Below are 21,222 nucleotides of genomic sequence, written 5' to 3' on the forward strand. Positions count from 1 at the left end.
ATAAGTTCAAGAATACTACTGCTGCATATTTTATAAGAACAAGACAAAAAATTAAGCAAACAAAACTGGAAACAACCTGAGTGCCATAATAGGAGGATTGTTGAATAAAATATGGTATAACCATATATGGAATACTCTGCAAATACAGGTCCACAATTTCTTATCTGAAACCCTTGGGGCCAGATTTGGTTTCATAACTCAGATATTTTCAGACTTAAATATATACTTGTATTAAATAATATATATCATAATAATATGAAAATAATGTGTCTAACATAACGTATAATAATATTTTAAAATAATATATGCTGTATATTATGTAATATATACTGTATACTATGTAGCAAGGCTTGGAGAGCATCTTGTAATCAAATATATAAATGTTTCTGTAGCAAAACATGACTTTTCACCCTAAGTAGAATAAATAAAACTATGAAGGGCTTCCCTGGTGGCGCAGTGGTTAAGAATCTGCCTGCCAATGCAGGGGACACAGGTTCGAGCCCTCGTCCAGGAAGATCCCACATGCCGTGGAGTAACTAAGCCAATGCGCCACAACTACTGAGCCTGCGCTCTAGAGCCCGCGTGCCACAACTACTGAGCCCACACGCTGCAACTACTGCAGCCCACGTGCCTAGAGCCCGTGCTCCACAAGAGAAGCCACCGCTCGCCACAACTAGAGAAAGCCCGCACACAGCAACAAAGACCCAATGCAGCAAAAATAAATAAAATAAATAAATTTATTTTTAAAAATAAAATTTAAAAACTATGAAGAGGACTTCCAGGTCAGATTTTATCACTAAATGAATTACAAAACAACAAAACAAAACAAAACAATGGATTTCGAATGGAGGTAGGGATTGTGGACCTCATAGGTAGACCTACGTATATTGATTTGGAAATATGTCCACAATACATGGTTAAATGCAAAAGTGACTCTTAGAATGACCCATGGAGTATTGAGCTCTTTATTTTAAGAACAAAACCAAATCCTAACGTATGTGGATATACGTTTGCATAAGTGAAGGGAGAAATAATGGAGGAGTTGTATGAATCAGGGTGGTTATATGGCAGGGAAAGGAGAGATTCAAACACATGTTTGTATTCTGTGATTTATTATAATGAGCTGGCTTTACTTTCATAATGCAAATATTAAAACATTTTAAGAGGAGGAGAAATGAAAGAAAACCAAATAAAAACCATATTTGAAGATTCCAGAATTCCCTCCCAGTGGTGATGCAGTGCTTGGAACTGTTCAGGTGTGGGGTGCAGAAACGACTCAGACGTCCACCTACTTTCACATACCTCACAGTGGAAAACAGGACTGTGAATTTACTTGTTTGTTAGTATTAGAAATGAGGCAATAGAGGATGCAGGAGTGGACTGGCCCTAGCTGGAGAGGGGATTGGAGCCACGCCTTGGCAGGACAGTGCTGCTAAGAGTAAATGCTTATACGAAATTCCCTACTTCATGTGGGTCAGTATGCTCTAACCATTTCATATGTATTAACTTCCTGACTCCTCCCACCCTCTGAGATGGATGTTTTGTTATCATCATCCCCATTTTACAGATGAGAAAACCAAGGCTTAGGGAGATTATTTGCCCAAGGTCACACAGCTGGTCACAACAAAGCTGAGACCCAAACCAAGGCAGCCTGTCTCAGAGTCTGTACACCCAACTACTGCACCGCACTGCCTCTCTGCAGATAGGACCATGGATGGCTGAATGGGAGGGATGCTCATCCCAGCCCCAGAGGCTGGAGCAGACTGGATATGTTCTAGAGATGCTACCTGGGTGGGGACACTGTGTGTCTGGCCAGAAAGGGTTCCCAGCAAGGGCCTGGCTGGGTGACTTAAGCTTCATCCACAAGCAGCTGAAGGGTACTACAGATCATCACTGAGTACCTCCTGCTGCATCTCACCCGGGGGCACTGGACAGAGTGCCTGGCAGAGCAGCTTAGTCACACATCGGTGCTGGCTGTTGAGCCTGAGATTTGGGATTTGCATGTGACACCGCTGGTGCTTTTTCCATCTACCGTGGCTGATCACATCAGGTACGCCTCTCCCATGAACCTCTCAGCAGGCCTCTTTGCACCTGCTCTACTGAGGGTCTGTCCATCTCTTGGAGGTGCCCTCCAGGCTCTCCCAATGTCCCAGTTTTGTGTATGCCACCCACTTATGTATTTAAGCCCCACCATCCCAAACACAGCTCTCAGATTTGGTGAAAATCCAACCATTTTCACAAGATGATGTGATGACAAACAGAAAGAAATGTGATTGCATTGATATCAGGTATTCAAGGGTCTCAGAGCTGGTTTTATTTTATTTTATGTGTTTTTTAAATTCTGTAGTGCTTTACAGTTTTCAAAAGTTTCACACACATGATTTCCTATAATCCCATAATAACCCTATTTTTTAATCCCCTACCCCTTCCCTCTCCCCGCTGGTGACCACTAGTTTATTCTCTACATCTGTGAGTTGGCTGCTTTTTTGTTTTATTCATTAGCTTGTTGTATTTTTTAGGTCCCACATATTAGTGATATCGTAACGTTTTTGTCTTTCTCTGTCTGACTTACTTCATTTAGCATAATGCCCTCCAAGTCTACCCATGTTGCTGAAAATGGCAAAATTTCATTCTTTTTTAGGGCTGAGTACTATCCCATTGTATATCTACGTAGACCCATCGTACCTCTTCTCTATCCATTCATCCATTGATGGACAGAGCTGGTTTTATTTTATGTTCCGAATTCCCCAGAGAGCCAGTACTCACTATTTTGGATTTTCCTCCTTCTCACCTCTCACCCTCTTTCTGTCACTTTCTTTCTTTTCCCCTTTATCCCCACATCTCCTTGTCTCCTTCCTTTTCTGTCCCTCTTCCTTCCCTCTCAGGGTTCTTCAACACCCACGTCCCATCTGCTGTCGTTACTTTAGGCTGGATGGAAGGTGGTCTCAACCCCCAAGCCCCCTCCTTACTCAATTCATCAGGTACAGTACTAAGGCCCCCGCTGACCAGAGCAGACAGACAGCAGAACAAGGGTGTCTTCAGGGTATGAGAATCCTCCCTCCATGCACCCTCTCCCAACCCACTGTTTTCCTGAGAGAGGGAGTCTGGACTCTCCTGTCTCATTTATTTATCAGGAGCTTTCACTCTCTAGACCAGTGCTGCTAAACTTTAATCTATAAAAACTTCATTATGTCTTCAACATATTTGTTTATTTATAAATAATATGCATGTACCACCAAAATTCACATTATAAAACCTGCGTATAAAATAGACTTTTTTTCCACCTCACATATTTATATATGTATATGTATCTATTTTTTGGAGGATGAGCATATTTGAGTTCTACTATCTTAGCAAATCTTAATTATACAATACAGTGTTATCAACTATAGTCACCATGTTTTGCATTATCCTCAAACCTTATTCTTCTTCAGCTGAAGGTTTGTATCCTTTTACCAGCCTTTCCCTATTTCCCCCTCCCCCATCCCCTAGCAACCACTTTTCTACTCTCTGTCTCTATGAGTTCGACTTTTTTTTTTAGATTCCACATACAAGTGAGACCATGCAGTATTTGTCCGTCTCTGTCTGCCTTCTCACTTAACATAATGCCCTCAAGATCCATCCTTATTGTCCCAAATGGCAGGATGTCCTTCTTTCTCAGGGCTGAATAAATTCCACTGTATACACATATCACACCTTGATCCATTTGACTGCTGATGGACACTTAGGTTGTTTCCATAGCTTGGCTACTGTAAATGATGCTGCCCAAAATAGGCACTTCTAAAGTATCAGTTAAAATACTAATGTAAATAAAAGTTCTAATATTTTCTTCCTGCCCCACCCACCGCTTTGCAGACCACAGCTTTAAATCAGACAAGGAAATAACCCAGCTGCCTACAGCTCTTGCTAACTGTGGTTTCTGATTCTGTATCTCCAGGACATGTTCACATCACAGACTTCAACATAGCGACGGTCGTGAAAGGCACAGAAAAGGCTTCCTCCATGGCCGGGACCAAGCCCTACATGGGTGAGTATTCCAGATCCCCTCAGGCCTCAGCATTCCTCTCCTGCTTCATCTCACCCCTCCCTCACCCACCTCCCATCCCCTCACCAGACCCCAAACCATGCCCAGTATGTGCCATGCTCTGTCACACCTTTGGCCCTTACCTAAACTGTCTCCCCTGCCAGGAAGACCATCTCCTCCTGTGTTTTCTAGAGAACTCCTACTCAGCCAGAAAGGTTGGCTCCAGCTTAGGGAAAAACAAACAAACAAGTAAACAACAAACCCTTCTTCTTTTTCCTTAAAGTCCAGTAGTGTTGCCAGAATACAATTTTGGTGTTGGTCATTTTGGATCTATATTCTCAGGTACACAGTGCTCTTGCAATGTGGTTTCAGGTTGGTTTTTCTTTAGGACTTTTCATGGAAATGTCATTTTTTTTAGTACACATTCTTTTCCTTTGTTAAGGCTGCCTATTATCTGAATGTTGGGTCTTCTTTGTCAGTCTTCAATATTTGCCATTTTCAAATCTTTCTTATCTCTTTCATCCTATGTTTAAATTTTTTCTCATTTTTTTTCTTTCTCTTTACATTAAAGCATTCTCTGTTGCGTTTATTTGCTTTGTGTATTTTCTAGTGAAATATTTATTTCTGAAATAATTTCCCTTTGTTTCTAATTTTTTTCCTGAGTTCTTTTGCCAGATTTCTGAGTATTTAAATTATAATTTATGTGTTCTTTCATGTCTTGCATAATTTTTAAATGTCTATATTAGTTATTAATTCTTAATGTCTATATTAGTTGTCAATTGCTATATGACAAACCATGTCAAAACCTAGTGGCTTAGAACAATAACAATTGTATTATCACAATTCTGCCACTTGATTTTTTTTTAACATCTCTATTGGAGTATAATTGCTTTACAATGGTGTGTCAGCCTCTGCTTTATAACAAGGTGAATCAGTCACACATATACATATGTCCCCACATCTCTTCCCTCTTGCATCTCCCTCCCTCCCACCCTCCCTATCCCACCCCTCTAAGTGGTCACAAAGCACCGAGCTGATCTCCCTGTGCTTTGCGGCTGCCTCTCACTAGCTATCTATTTTACTTTTGGTAGTGTATATATGTCCATGCCACTCTCTCACTTTGTCCCAGCTTACCCTTCCCCCTCCCTGTATCTGCAAGTCCATTCTCTAGTAGATCTCCATCTTTATTCCCATCTTGCCCCTAGGTTCTTCTGACCATTTTTTTCTTTTTTTTTTTTTTTAGATTCCATATATATGTGTTAGCATACAGTATTTGTTCTTCTCTCTCTGACTTACTTCACTCTGTATGACTGTCTCTAGGTCCATCCACCTCACTACAAATAACTCAGTTTCATTCCTTTTTATCTGCCACTTGATTGAGTGGTTCTTCTGCTGGTTTTTGTTGTGGTCACTCATTCAGCTGCTGGGTCAGCCAGGACAGCTGAGATAAATGGGCCCCTCTCTCTGGGTGGTCTTTCATATCAAGGGGACTAGAGAGAGCTTGCTCACATGGTGGCAGCGGTTTCAAGAAGGAGAACCCAACTCCCACGTGCCTATCAAGGCTCTGCTTGCTTCACATTTCCTGATGTCCAACTGGACAAAGCAAGTCACATGACGAAGACCAGGGACCACATGGGAGGGAACTGCACTGGTCATGGATACCAGGCAGCCTGATTCATTGGGGAGCCATTTATGAAACAATCCACCACACTGTCTTTTCTGAGGTGCTTTCCTTGTACAATGTTGTTCTGCTGTTTTTTCTCCTTTGGCTTATAACTTGACATGGAATTTGACTTTGATACTTTTCTGTTGCTCATTTTCACGTAATATTAGTTTCCCTGAACCTTTATAAGATGGTGTGGCTCAGGGTAGCTTTTCTAACAGACTTTCCTCTTCTGTTGTTTAAGTGACATGTCACATCCCAAGGCAGCTTGGTACCTGGGATTTCCTTGCCCACTTCCACTTGCCCACTTCTCTCTGGACCTCCTCTTTCTTTGGTCTGAGGGGCCCCCTTCCTGCTCAGTTTTGATTTCATTCCCAACAGTTTCTCCCTGGGATCTTTCCTAGATGGGAGCTCTGGCTGGATTGATTAAAGCGATTTTGTGTCCCAGACTCTCCCGCTCCTGCAAAACTTACCAAGGGCCCTTTTCACTCACCTGAGATGGGTCTGGACAAGTCCCTCCCAGTTTCATCTGCTATTCTCAGACTGGTCAGCTGTGCCTCCCAGTCAATGTCGGCTCACTATTTTGAATTCCCCTGTGCTCTGGTCCGTCATAGGCTGTGTTATTATTTTCCTTGTTTCCTTCTGTACAGAAATCACTGCCATGGAGGGCTTGTCACTGTTGCTGGTTTGTTCCCACCTGCTTATAGTTTGGGGTCTGGGGGGACAACCTAGCTTTGTAGTAAATATTGCCCATGGTTTTTGGTTTAGCTATTTATCTGCTCTGCCATTGTTTATAGGTGGATTGTGGAGATTCAAAAACTATGTCATCGTCTCCCCAGAATGGACTCCTTGTGTCCTTCATCTTTAACTTACTAAATAGATTACATAAATGAAGTTTGGCAATAAATAATGGTAAAAACAATACTTTTTAGTATTTACTATGTATGTGCCAGGCGTTCCATCCATAACCTTATTTAATCCTCACAAACATGAAGTAGGTGCAATTCTTTATTCCCATTTTAGAGTTGAGGAAATGGGCTGAGAGAGATCGGGAGACCTACCCAAGTTGACCTTGGTGGTGAGAGCAGACCCAAGTCAGTGTGAACACCAGAGGGTATACAATGAGTGGGTCTGTCCATTTCACAGAATCCCCTTGGGATGCTGAATACAGACCTTAATAAGGCTTTCACTGTTGACGACCTTTCTGAAATCCCATTCCAGAAGGATCCAGAGCTGGGGCAGTTCTATCCAAGGAGGTCCTTGCTTTAAGATTCAACAGAGATCAGACATGGAGATGGAGAATGGCAGTGAAGGAGGGGATAAGGCTGCCTCCAGGCCTCTGAATCAAGCAGTAGAGGGGATTACAGTGATGATCACTGTGCAGGGAACACTGCAGGAGGAGCAGGTGTGGGGGATGGTGGGAAGGATGAATTTGAAAGTGAGGCCTGTAGGAACTTCAAGACATTCAGATGTACTCCAAGCAACTGGAGAGTGATGTGGACTCCATCTGTGCATGGGGAGTTACCGGCACGGAGATGCAGCAAAGGCATGGCAGTGACAGGATCCCCCAGGGAGGACACAGGAGAGAAGAACACCAATTCTAAGCCCACGAGCATTTTGCCAGAAGGGGCAGGTAGAGGCCGGAGGAGTCATCATCTCCAGAGGGAGGATGGAGGAGAGAGGTGACATAAAAGAAGAATCTCCCAATTGGAGCCACCTCTATAATCCTATAAATTAGTTCCCACTGCCTTGAGGCTATTTCCAAAAAGCAAATTGATCTCTAGGAAAGTAGATTCTGGACCACTGGAGAAATTCAAGACAATGTTCTCCCAACCCTGACCTTTCTGCCCCAGCTTTGCCACTGTTCATATCAGACTTTCCTGGGCTACCTCAGCCTCATGCCCTGGCTTCCCACTCATCTGTGACGCAGCTCTGTCCTGGCTCTCAGCCTCTGGGAAAGCAGACCAGGGTTGACCCAGAGGCCCCACTGTCAAAAAGGAGAAGAAAACCAACATGTATTTTGACCCTACCAGATGTCTGTCATTACATTTAATCCCCAGAAGATCCACATGAGACTTCTACATCTCTTTCATTTTATATATGAGTAACCTGAGGCCCATAGAGTTTAGCTAACCTGCCCAGAGTCACACAGCTAGCAAGTGATGGAGCCAGAATTTGAAGCCATGTCTATTTGGGTCCGACGTCCATGCTTTTTAAAAAAATTTTTCTTGAAATAGAGTTGATTTACAGTCATTGGGTTAGTTTCAGGTGTACAACAAAGTGATTCATTTTATATATACGTGTGTATATGTGTATGTATATATATGTATAAATATATATATTCTTTTTTTACATTCTCTTCCATTATAGGTTATTACAAGATATTGAGGAGAGCTCCCTGTACTATTTAATAGGTCCTTGTTGGTTATCTATTTTATATGTAGTAGCGTGTATATTTTAATCCCAAACTCCTAACTTATCCCTTCCTCCCCTCCCCTTGGTAACCATAGTTTGTTTTCTCTGTCTGTGAGTCTACTTCTGTTTAGTGAATAACTTCATTTGTATCATTTTTTTAGAATAAGTGAGATCATGTGATATTTGTCTGGCTAACTTCACTCAGTATGACAATCTCTAGGTCCATCCATGTTGCTGCAAATGGCATTATTTCATTTGTTTTTATGGCTGAATAGTATTCCATCATGTATATGTACCACATCTTCTTTATCCATTCATCTGTTGATGGGCACTTACATTGCTTTTGACGTCCATGCTTTCGCCACTGTACCAAGCTGCTTTTTGACACTGAGTTCTTGTATCAGAAAGTCACATTTCTCAGACAAGAAAAAAGTGTATTGTCCCAGCTGTACCTAGGATTCAGGGCTTCTGGTGTCCTTCTAATTAAAGGAGCTTCAGTCCTGAATTAGTGAACGAATGCACAGGAGAGATTTTTATGGGATTTAGAGAGCACAGCTGATTTACCAAATGGATATATTTTCAGAGACCGTAGGGGTTGGCAGTGCCAAGCAGTGGGAGGTTGGTGGGGAAAATGGGGGTGAGAGGGAAACTCTCTCATTCAGGTCACATCCTGCAGTTCCCAGGGCTATAAATTCCCGCTATCAAGTGGCAGGTTTGTTGATTTCGCTCACTTGAGCTGTTCAGTTCAAAGGCTCAATAACAAGTTCCCAGAATGTTCCAAACATGGATTCAGGGAACGGGCTGATGAGTAAGCTCCCAAAGGTTGCTCACGAAGGATGATCCCAGAAGAAATATTTGCATAGTACTGAATTTTCATTCATTAAAAGAGCAGATGGAATTCACCAACAGAGAAAAAAAAAAAAACTCTCTGAAACGTGCCAAATTAGAAGTCAGAAATGTTCCAGCAGCCTCCCGGGGCTTCAGAGTTTATTCATCTGAGGTGAAATGAAGAGCTGAGTGTTCTTTCAGCAAATACAGTGTTTCAGAGGTGTGAGGCTCAGAGTTAGGCCCTGGGGCACAGGGGTGAGTCATGCTCTCCGGGGCCAAAGGGGCTCAACATCTGTGGGGCAGAGAGCTGTGCAGGCCTGGCTTTAAGCAGGTCCCTGTCAAGATGGATTCCCCAGAATGGGACCATCTGAGCAGTCAAAGTCTCAGGGTGTGCTCAGAGCTCACCTGCCAGGCGAGGATAAGGAAAGGTCATTTCAGTCCGAGCAAAGGCATAGAGGAGTGACGCAGCATGGTGGGCTGGGAGACCCTAGCACTGCCATTTTTTTATAGCTTGTAGAACAAGAGGAGGTGAGGGGGAGAGACGAAACAAGCCAAAGTACCAGGGTCTTGAATGCCATGATAAGGGCCACGGAACCAGTGGAAAGGCCAGTGCTGGAGACTCACGGGATTGGCCTCATGGGTGGCCTGGGAGAAGAAAATGGGCAATCGGGCCCGCCAGAAATGGGTCTCGATGAAGTATGGGCTTTAGCGTGGTGTGATTTGGGTGTCTTCCACTTAGAGGCTGGGTGAACTTAGGCAAATCCCATTAGCCAACGTAATACACTTAAACTGCCCAGCATGGTGAAGGTCAAACCACGGGACCCAACAGCGTCCTCATCTGAGAAATGGGATTAATGGTTATGCAATCTGCCTTAGTAGATTGTTTGTAAGGATTTCATGATGTAACTATGGAAAGTACCTAACGTAAAGTCAAGTGTAGATGCATCAGACTGGTAACTGATATTATTGTTGCTGTTATCATTATTCAGACTATTTAGTATATGTTAAGCCCTGGGAGCCCAGACCCAAATCTGACATTCCCTTGCCTTACGGAGTTTGCCGTCTAATCGGGGAAAGAGACCCCAACCAAATCCTAATTCATGATAGGAGCTGGGTCGGCTGGGGGGTGGTGGGTGCCCTGGGAGATCATTGGGCCGGTGCCCTGTCCGTACTCACCATATGTGAGTTCCTTTCCCCAGTGAGCAAACACGGGTGGCTGTGGAGGCACCATGGCCATGCTTGTACTTCCCTTGTAGAAATGATGGAGGCTAAAGGAAGTAAAGTTTGCTACCCCTGTGCCAGAGAAAAGTGACAGAGCCAGCATTCAGACCCAGGCCAGTGAGGCTCCAGGGCCCAGTATCTTTCCTGAGAACCTGGCAATCCATCCATCCATCCATCCATCCATCCATCCATCCATCCATCCATCTATTCATCCATCCAGCAGAGATTTATTGAGCACTTTCCACCTGCCAGACAGTGTTCCATGGGCTGAAAACACGTCTGTGAACAAATAGGCAATATTCCTGCCCTCGTCAGTTTGGCTGTTTGTGAGGGAGACAATCACTTTGCAAATCATCGAACTGATAAATATATATAGTTCGAGATGCTTATTTTTGAGGAACAACTTTCATGTGGTAAAATGCACTCTTTTAATGTAATCCAGTAAATTAATCCACCATAATGAAGACAGAGAAACAGCTCCATCACCTCCAAGATTCCCTCATCCCAGTTCCTGGCAACCAGTGATCAGTTTTCTATCCCTATAGTTTTGACTATTCCAGAAAGTCACAAAAACAGAGTCATATTTCTACAAACTTTTGAATCTGGCTTTTTTTACTTAGAATAATGCATTTGAGGTTTTGCCACGTTGTGTGGATCAGTAGCTTTCCTTTTGATTTCTGAGTAGAAATCCTTTGGATGAATATACACGTTTGGTTTATCCATTCACCAGTTGTACGGCATTTGAGTTGTTTCCAGTTTTACACAATTATAAATAAACTGTTTGCGTACAGGTTTGTATATAAACAAGTTTCTACTTCTCTAGAATAATTACATAGAAGTGGGATTGTTGGGTCATATGTAAATGTACATTTAACTTTTTAAGAAACTGACAAACTGTTGAATATAGTTTTATTTGCTTGCATCCAAATACCTTCTCTGTGAAGTATCTGTTCAAATCATTGCCCGTTAATTTATTGGGTCATCTGTTTTTTATTATTAAGTTCTGATAATTCTTTATATATTCTGGTTATAAGTCTTTTGCCAGATATATTTGCAAATATTTTCACCAGTCAGTGGCTTGTCTTTCTGTTACCTTAATAGCATCTTTTTAAAAGCAGATGTTTTAAATTCAAATGAAGTCCAATTTTTTATTTTTCATTTATTGATCATGTATGGGGTGTCATTCTAAACATCTTTTCCTCCCTCACATGAGGTCACAAAGATTTTTCTGCTTGTTTTCTTGTAGAAGTTTTATACTTTTGGGTTTTACATTTAGAACTATAGGCCATTTTGAGTTCACTTTCGAATGTGTTGTGAATTTTCATTGATTTACAAGGGCTGTCCAATTGTTACATCCAGCATTTGTTGAAAAGACGATTCTTTCTCTATTGCACTGGCTTTGCAACTTCATCAAAACTCAATTGACCATAAATGCATGGGTCTGTTTCTGGATTCTATTCTGTTCCATTGATCTACTTGTTTCTGCTTTGACTAATCTCATACTTTTGCTTTCACGTCATAATAATACTCGGCTCAGGTAGTGAGCGTCCTTCAACTTTTTTCTTCTTTTCAAAATTATTTTGGCTTTTCTATCCTTTGCCTTTTCATATAAGGAAGAGGCTTTGTGCCCAGTCTTTGCCATGAGTACCCAGTGAGGGTATGTAGAGAGGAGTCTGTGAGTAAGGCAAATTCCTCCTGTATCTGGACAAACAATAGTTCTATTCTCTCACTTAAGTTCTTATACAACCTTCAGCAATTCAGTTAAATTAAGCATCTTAATTTAAGTCTCCTTACTCTCTTCTATGGCAGCCCTGTTTTCTTCCCATGCTCTTCCCAAGGTAAGCCAGGATTCACATCCCAAACCTTCTCGAAGGCACCCGTCTTTCCTTAAATTTCAGACTAGTTGAGTTCAAGAAAAGTTATGGTTTCATAGATGATCTAGCTTTTTCTCACTGTTAGTCTGGGAGTGACACTCTTTCCAACTCCTGTATTTTAAACAGAGTAGAATTGTTTGAGGTCTTTATAAGGATTATGGTGGAAAAAGAGAGGCGCTGATGGGATAGATGATTAGATTGGAGGGGTCAGGATAACTTTGCTGAGGAAGTGACTTTTCATCTAGGTCGTAAAGGACGAGTAGCACAGCAGGTGGAAAAGCACTGCAGGAGATAGCAACTTTTTGCCTAGACCTTGAGGCAAAAAGGAGCTTGTCACATCGAAAGAACCATAAGGAAGTTAGATTGGCCTGAACAAAGTAGGCAAGGAGAGTGAGCCTGGAGACATGGCGGGACCAGATCACGTGGTACTTGTGTACCCACCAAAGCTTTTGACAGTGGGAAATTTTAATGAACATTATGGGCCTTAGATAAACAGAGATCTTGGAATCCTTTAAGAGAGTAGCACTATCTAAATGAACTTTTCCATCGGCCTAATATGCTGTTTAGATGTTTATCACCCATTTCACATATTAACCGTGTAAAATGCACTTGATTCTAACCCTGTGCTTTCAGTTAGCACTTTCCATCGTTCTCTCTGAAAACTTTCCAAGGGTCTTCTTTTTTTAATTTACTAATTTAATCTGACACATCTAACATGAAGTAGTTTTCTGGTACTGGGGCATCATTAATTTCTGTACCTCATCAGAGCTTCTCAGCCAGTTAAACTTTCCCTGCTGTTCCTTTTCTCATGCAGACAGGTGAGGTCCTACTGGTCCACACCTGAGCAGCGTCTTACATACCTTAATGAAATGACTCTTCTGTTATTATTAACACTACCAGCATCACCAGATAGAAAGCAATTATCAGACTGATGCAGCAGATTCATTTCATCTCAAATTAATATCTGAGTTCATTTGCCAAGATAAAAAGCCAAAGAAACATGAATTGCCCCCAAGGGATCCAGACAGAGGCCAGGCACCCTGCTCATCTCTGCTTTCCAAAGCTTTTCCACACACTCTAATCAAAGAATGATGATGGAGCTCTTGAATCATTTGGGGGAACATGTACAACATGTACGTTTGTGAGTTGGTCTTTCATTTATGTGTGCACTTCATTTCCCATTCAATAATGAATTGATGTGATAATAACTAGCTCACATCTATTTGGAACTTGCTTTGTGTCAGTCCTTGTTCTAAATGACTCACATATAGCTTTGTGCTAATCCCTGACGTTTTGACCATGACTTAGTCATACCCCTATTCAAAGAGCTCACAGGCCAGTGAGAACGGTGGACATGTATATCCTTAATTACAGTACGGCATGATCAGTGCTGCAAGGGAGGAACCAACAAGGGTTTGGTGAGAATCCAGAACACTGATGTACTTGGCCAAGAGAGGGGAAAAGAAGGGAACTGAGAAACAGGAAGGGACTTGAAGAACACTCCACAGAAGGTGTAAAATTTGGTCTGGGTTTTGAAGTATGAGTAGGAGTTCATGAGTATAAAAAATAAGGTAACGGTTACCAGGCAAGTCATAGAAGATTAAACATAAAGTGTGTCCTATTCTTTGAAGTTGGCACAATGGCTATAATAAAGATAGTGGCCAAAATACGAGGAGGTTGGAACGTATTTTTAGGAATTTTTCATGCTAAGGAGTTTGACCATTATTCTACAGTAAATAGAAAAATTTGGAAAGATTTTAATTAAGTGATTTGAACATGTGAATGATAATACAATGACAACAATGTTAGGTTGCATTTATTGAGCACTTACTTTGTGCTTCATTTTCTCTTCTCAATAACTTGATGTAGCAGACATCGTTATTCCTTTTAACAGACGAGGAAAACCAAGGTACAAATAAGACATTAGGCATTTTGCCTGAGGCCACTGTGGCAGTAAGCCTGGGAGCTGGGGTTCAGGTTCAGGTTGAATAACCACTACACTCACACCTTCCGTCTCTCTGTTCCACTGATTCTACTGACTTAGAAAGGTGTTTGAGGAGTAAGCGTAGTGGGATTACAGGGCCCCAGGCTGGGGTAGGGGAGGAGCTGTCATGAGTCCGAGCAGAAGTGAAAAAGGACCAGAGAAGAGAGGAAGATTCTGGAAGGGAAAAATGATGAGTCTTGAGAATTAATCACATGATCCAAAACATAGGCTGGACGAGGGGCAGGGTCCATGAGCCTCCCACGTTTCTGACTTGCACGACTGAGCAGCCCATCAACAGAGACTGAGAACCCAGGAGAAGGGGCAGTTGGAGAGGGAGAGTTTGGCTTGGACAGATTGAACATGCCATGCCTGTGTGGGGCTTCTAGGTAGAGGTGTCCCGATCTGGCACATCCTGCCAGCCGGGATGTGTGAGCCACAGAAAGGCTCAGTGGACAGGAGAACTGGGCTCTGGTCCCAGCTGGGCTGGAAGCCATGGAACTCCTCCAATAGGCTTCGGCTTCCTCACCTACAAAAGGTAGGGGAGGAAGGAAATTACCTTGAAGGTCCCCTCTAGGCTGAAATGCGGTAATTCTATGTTCCCAGTCCAGAAGGATGCGATTACCTGTAGAAACCGATCCTGGAAGCCAGTCAGCCTGTAAGCTAGACATTGAATAGCATTGTCGTACTCCACTGCAGCCATCAAAGCCTTCAGGAATATTCACAGAGCTAAAGCGTCAGACCAATAATTATAACTTAGGTGGTTTCTGTGGTTTTTCTCCATATTTTTAGTCTAATGAGGAAGTAAGCTCTGTGTGGTGAGGATAGGGGGCACAGCCCACCACATGCATATTTACACTGCTTCGGGGTGATCTCTTTCAGACGACACCCCATGTTCTTGCTTTTCTGGAAGGCCAATTCTCTGACGTCCCTTGGAATCCAGACTCACTTTCCATTTAAAACCTGCACTGACACAATTGCTCAGCTACTGGTAGAAAAGGTTAGTGGGAAGTGGGGCTGATCTATCCATGCCACTGGGCCGTGCTGGGGAAGCAGCTTCCGTGCAGGCCGATTTCCCCCCAGTGTATTCATTCGTGGGCTCACAACTATCCATGGAGCGTGCAACGTGCAGGCACACCGTGAAAGATCCTGGGGATGTAGCGTGGAAGGAAACAGGTGTTGCTGGGGAATATAACTCAACAGCCACTTTTATTAATGTGCATGTTAATGGCGAACCACATGGTTTTTTTTTCTTTTGGACTATGTTGAAACCTTAATTTCCTAATTTTAGAATACCCGGACCTTCGTAAATACTCTTGATTTTCGTTCCAATTGAATTCACAGATTTAATGCACTGACCATGGAGAGATTTTGGCGTATAGAACATATAGAGTACATATGTTGTGTGTATATGTATATCTGTTTTATGATACATTATTTTCAGTTTCAGCATATACATAAAGATGGTGTAATGTCTGGAGTTTGAAGGAGACAGGGCAAGGTCTGGTCGTCATTCTGGATGACCCCAGAGAATGGGGGAGGCCTGGGTTCGAATGAGGCTCGGAGCCACGGTAGCTGTGTCACCTCTCCAAGCCTGGCTTTCTCAGATGGAGATCATGATCATACTCGCCTCTCAAGTTCCTTCTGAGGATAAAATGAGATAATGCATGTGAAACTATAGAAAGTGTTCCGTAAATGTTAGCTTTCCTGAGGAGTAAATCATATATGTAAAGAAACTTGAAGAGCTTCTAGCACATGGTAGATGCTCAACAAATGGCCACATTGATAATGCAGCTCTTGGTGTTGTAAAGAAAACCACTGCTCATGATAATAATGGAACAGCTGTATTGAGCGCCCCTTGAAAGTGGTTAAGAGCAGCTTTCCAGTCCATGCTCTTCCACTTGCTGTCTCCACGGCCCTGAACTTGCCCCTTTACCTCTCTGTGCATCTGTTTCTTCATCTGGGGCTTAGGGTGCTTTGAGCACGGGTGGGGGTGATTATGAAGGAATCTTTGTGCCCTAGAAAGCTCGCATGACTGTTCTGTGCATGATGGTGATGGTTACAGTGGGCATTTTCAATGGCTCAAAATAGATTCAGGGTTGGCCCTTACCCCACCAGGGCATTGCAAGAAGTTTTAGTTGTTTTTCTTTCTGGAAGACCTTGGGAAATTTCATTTATCCATCACCCCTGCAGGTGTACCCAGACCTTGGACCCTAGACGTCCTTTCTGGGCGAGACCATAGCCAACTTCAGTTATCTGCTTGGTTTGTCGTTTGCTGTCCTGGGCTCCCCCTTCAGGGTTCCTTCATCACTCACTCTGCTCCAGGGAACCCCCAGTCCTAGCCTTGCCAGCATCAGCCCAGAACCTCCTGGTCCTTTCCTCAGTGAGACTCAGCTGCAGCTAGCCAAATTGCACGTCATGGTGAAGATTAAATGAGTTAATACCTGCTAAACTCTTAAAACAAAGTTTGGTGCATGACAGATGCTCCAGAGAGATGAGCTATTTTTATTAGCAGTGTGTCAAGAACTTAGAACAGGGCTTGGCACGTAGCGAGGGCTGTACTGGTGTTGTTTGCTTTTTTAAAATACGACCATTCATTTATTTAGTCAGTCAACAAACCTTGCCCACATGTCTTCTTCATGCCAGGCTAGACTTGGGGAGCCGGGGAGAACATGACCGTCCCTGCCCTCAGGGAGCTTAAAGTCTAGCAAGAAGCAAACAAATAAGCAAAAATGCAGCCGGAATGTAAAAATCAAGAGATGCCTGGGGGGGGTGGGGATAAAGAGGAAGCTCTAATCTAGTCTGGAGGGAGGGGAATGATAAGAAAATGATAATAGCAGAGATGTATTTTGAGGAATACATGACAGATGTAAAGAAGCCTGCAGAATGGTACGTATTTGGTTCCTAGAAGTGGTAACTCTGAAGCTGCACCCTTTGTGAGTGAACCTGGTGGATTAGGGGAGAGAAAAAGAGACAGATGTACAGACAGGGTGTTCTAGGAACGGCAAGCAGCGTGTGCAGCTGGAGCCCAAGGTGGCCATGGGCAACTCCTGGGCCATAATACAGCTTAGAAGATCTACAGGTAGGAGCTGAGGGGCTACAGAATTTAAACCACCCTCTAGGCCACATGGGTTTCCAGCCCTAGTACTTTGTACTGTTCCACTGAAAAATCAAAAAGATTCCAGGATCAAGTCTAATAAATTTCCAAGCCATGCTTGCTATTGAGTCATTAAAGGCACTAAGAAGTCTACAAGAAAGAACGCAATTGAACCTCGTCATTTCCCAGACACGTTTGACCTCAGAATCATTTCTCCTCCAAAATCTATGAGCCTAACATGGCTGGTGGCATTCCTGGGAATACAGATTGTGAAACAGCCATCGTGATAGGAAGACCTTGAGGCAGGGTACTGCCGTGGTCTGGGTTGCATATCAGAAAGCTAACTCCCCCAGAAGCAAGGACGGACTGGAGAAGGAGACTCTGGAAGCCAGAGGATGGGTGGAGAAGCTAGTGCAGGAGACCAGGAGGAGGGAATGGGGATCTGAACAAGGGCCATGTGTTGGCGAAGAGGACAAAGGGGATACAGGAGCTGAGGAGGGAGAGTCATCTGGCATTGATGGCTGAATTTAACTGTTCCAATAATGGGAACTCCCTGAACCTGGAAGTCAGGACCAGGAGTTCTGACTTGAGCCCTGAGTTGGTGAGTTGTGGCCGAGGCAAGCCACTCTCGCCCCTCAAGCCTGGTGGCCAATTCTAACACAGAGGGGACGATGACAAGATGGTTTCCAAGGGACCCTGCACCTCTGCCATGCTGACAGTCCTAGGCTGTGAGCTGTCTCTACTTCTGAAGCAGGCAAGCAATGTGGCACCAGGGTGAAATTGACATGCATTGATTAAGTGCCTACCATGTACTTGGCTGAGTGCCAGGCTCTGGGACAGAGGGAAGGAAGGTAGCAGCTTTCATTAGGACCCATCCTCAGGTAAGTCCATCACCCCTGGAAGTCACCTCGGTATAGGAGAAAGGACTTTGGAATCAGATACTGAGAGAGGCTAATCCCAGCTCTGCCATCCCAGCTGGCTGACCTGGAGCAAGTTCCCAGCCCCTCTTACTAGTTTCCTAGGGCTGCACAACAAAGTCCCACAAATGCGGTGGCTTGGAGCAACAGAAATTCATTCACTCACAGTTCTGGAAGCCAGTAGTTCAATATCAAGGTGTCTGCAGAGCCGTGCTCCCTCGGAGGTGTAGGAGAGGCTCTTCCAGGTTCCGGGGGCTCCAGGGCTTCCTTGGCTTGTGGCCGCATCCCTCCAGGCTCTGCCTTTCCCACGGCTTCCTCTTTCTCTCAAATCCACCTCTTCTTTCTCTTAGAAAGGCATCAGCCATTGAATCTAGGAAGGGTCCACCCTGAATCCGGGATGGCTTTATCCTGACGTCTGTATTAATTACATCTGCAAAGTCCCTATTTCCAAATAAGGCCCCGTTCACAGGTACTTGGACCTATCTTTTGGGGACACTTCACCCAACTACACCCCTTCATGTCTCTGCCTCTTCATCTGGAACGTGGAGATCATTGTAGACTTGTTTTATTGGGCGGTTGGGAGGATGAAGAGAAGTAGTACGTGTAAACTCCTTAACAAAGCACCTGGCAAACTGTAGTTTCCATACTCATTCATTCATACCTGAAATGATGGTGACAGGTATGTGTCTTGTACCTGTCCTTCAAGCTCTAATCCTGTATGATGCCCTCGCCTCTAATCACTGATCCAGGCCACTAAAGCAGCCGTTCTGGTGGCATACGGATTGTGACATAAAGGTTGTTTATGTTCTCTCAGCCCCAGCTGTGCAAGGGAGGAGAGACTGTCACCTTCTCTGGGAGTGGGGTCACAGGCTGCAGACGTTTGTCACTTGGTTGGTCACAACAGCCAGGACGGAATTGGTCAGCTGCTGCTTCTACCCTGAATTCCAGTTGGGCATGGGGCTGCCAGGCGCCACAAGGATTTATGGGGACACCTGGGCACGCAGCCTCGCCTGCACTCCTGGGCACATCCCTGCCTCCCTCACTGAGCACACGGGCTGGGCCAGCAGCTGTCGAGGCCCTGGTTCTGTAGAATTACATCTACACATGCACATACCAGCATGATGTGGCTCCTTCTGTCCTGGAACCCTCAGCACGGAGGGAAGAAGGACAAGTACACAGATTGGGGTGCAGGGAAGGAGGCCCCTCTGGGTTGGAGCTCAGCCTCAGGCTCCCAATGGGATGCAGAATAGCACAGCTCAGTGCCTGGAGCTGCTAGGGAATCAAATATTTTCTCACTAGATGTTTAATGAACAGGTATGATTGCCACCTTTGCATTCAGGCTGATCTAGGATCCATAGGAAGGGGCAGACAGAAAGATGCCGGAAATGCCAAACTCAGCGGGTCTGTAGACGGATAGTCAAGAGGCTGAGGACGGTGAAGTTTATCACCCTCCCAGGCTGACTGGGTGGACCGTGGCGAGGCTGAGCACGATCGGAAGAGGAGGTTTGAATGACAATTCTAGTAATAAAAACCACGCCCAAGATTCCTGGAACACTCACAATAGACCAGCCGGGCATCCGGCTTAGCTGTCAGCCTGCGTTGTTCCTTAATCCTCCTAAGAACCCTGTGAACACACTGTTGATTCTTGTTCATGTTTTACAAAACCAAGGCAAATAGAACTTGTTAATTCAGCTCCAGCCCCACTGACCTTCTTCCTGTTTCCCATCACACCATGTTGCTTCCTTTGGGAAGCTCAAATTACCCAAAGGGACATTTCCTCAAACTCTCAATCACATCTTCCCCAACGTAGACTGGGTATGTTTCTGTACTCAAATGTTGATACGAACCTTATTTCAAACTGGGATTTGACCAGTGTATAAGGCGCACCTCAGCTCTGAACTTCCCTGCTGTGTAACTTCCTGTGCACCGCTGTCCCTCTCTGAACCTCTTCGGTAAAATGTGTCAAATGATAACACGGCCCTGAGGGTTGTTGTGAAGAGGAAAGGAGAACCCTCGGGTGAAAGTGCTAGAAAATACAAAGTAAATGGAGAGGGTCTCTAGAGGGCAGCTGAGATCTGCCCGCTGGTCAGGTTCAGTGGTCCAGCTGCCAATCCAGAGCCCAGATTTGAGCATCCATGTCTGCCCTCATCTGCCTCATCCAGCCCTCCCCAATCCCACGCCGTCTGAATGCCAGTCTGAAAATTGAGTCGAGATGTCTTTAAACACAGCATGTCCTGGTTCCCTGCAAGAGAGTTTGGCTGCTCTGACACCCGTAAAATGGAATTATATCTACAAATTAATTTGCTAGAAATGATCCACATTTCCCAAGACTTTCCTGGAAGCCAATATGAACAATTAGAGCTGGAGATGCAACTCCTGGCCTGATGAGTTGGGGGTGAGGTAATGATGAACCCACCACCCTTTAGCTTAGGAAGCAGCAGGGCCAGGGGACCCTGGAACAGCTGCAGCCCCCTGAGGAGTGAGGATCCATCACCCACGGGCCTCCACGCTCCACTTGTTCATTTATTGAGGTGAAATTCACATAACGTAAAATGAACTGTTTTCAAACAGGGTGGCATTTAGTACATTCACAATGCTGTGTAACCACCACCTCTGTCTAGTTCCAGAACATTCATCACCGCAGAGGAAACCCAGTGAGCAGTTGCTCCCCATCCCCCCTCCCGGCCCCTGGCAACCCACGACCTGTCTTCTGTCCCTGTGCATTTACTTATCCTGGATATTTCATATTCGATCCCACCTACGCTAAAATAAAACCGTACCTGAGACAGGCACCAGGCACAGAGGGCTCTGAGCATCCTAGTTGTTAGGACACCTGACCTGGTGTTGGTGCCAGAGCAGAATGACATTCAGCAAGGTTCTTAGCCCCTTGGGGGTGCAGTTTCTTCTTAACTCAGACTTTAATCCCCAGGCTGTGACCGTGATTCATGCTCTAGCGAACCCTCCTCCTCCCCAGACTTTCCCTGACCCTCCCCGACAGAACACCCTCCACAGCACACTTGGGTTGCCCCATTTGTATTCTGTCCCAGGTGTCACACCAGTGTTTCCTGTGATGCCTGCACCTTGTTCTCTAGCCATCTCGTGACTTACGGAGTGCAGAAACCACGTGGCATAGCAGATGGAATACTGGCTTTGCCATCCAAAAAGCTGGGTTCCTGGCCCCGTGTCCTCTCTGTAAGAGGCA

General features: G+C 44.4%; 1 protein-coding gene across 3 annotated transcripts in view; it reads left to right on the top strand.

Annotated features, from left to right (window-relative positions):
* STK32B (serine/threonine kinase 32B) overlaps positions 1-21,222 on the top strand; it is a 344,943-nt gene that overhangs the window by 287,938 nt on the left and 35,783 nt on the right. For 2 of the 3 annotated variants that reach the window (XM_065877630.1, XM_065877632.1), the window contains one exon: positions 3,938-4,027. The exons of the other annotated variant lie outside the window; for it this stretch is intronic. In XM_065877630.1, the coding sequence (XP_065733702.1) occupies positions 3,938-4,027 (90 nt within the window). The remainder of the gene's footprint in view (positions 1-3,937; positions 4,028-21,222) is intronic. 3 annotated transcript variants of the gene reach the window in all.

This window comes from Phocoena phocoena, chromosome 5, assembly GCF_963924675.1.
Source record: "Phocoena phocoena chromosome 5, mPhoPho1.1, whole genome shotgun sequence".
NCBI classification, from domain to species: Eukaryota; Metazoa; Chordata; class Mammalia; order Artiodactyla; family Phocoenidae; genus Phocoena; species Phocoena phocoena.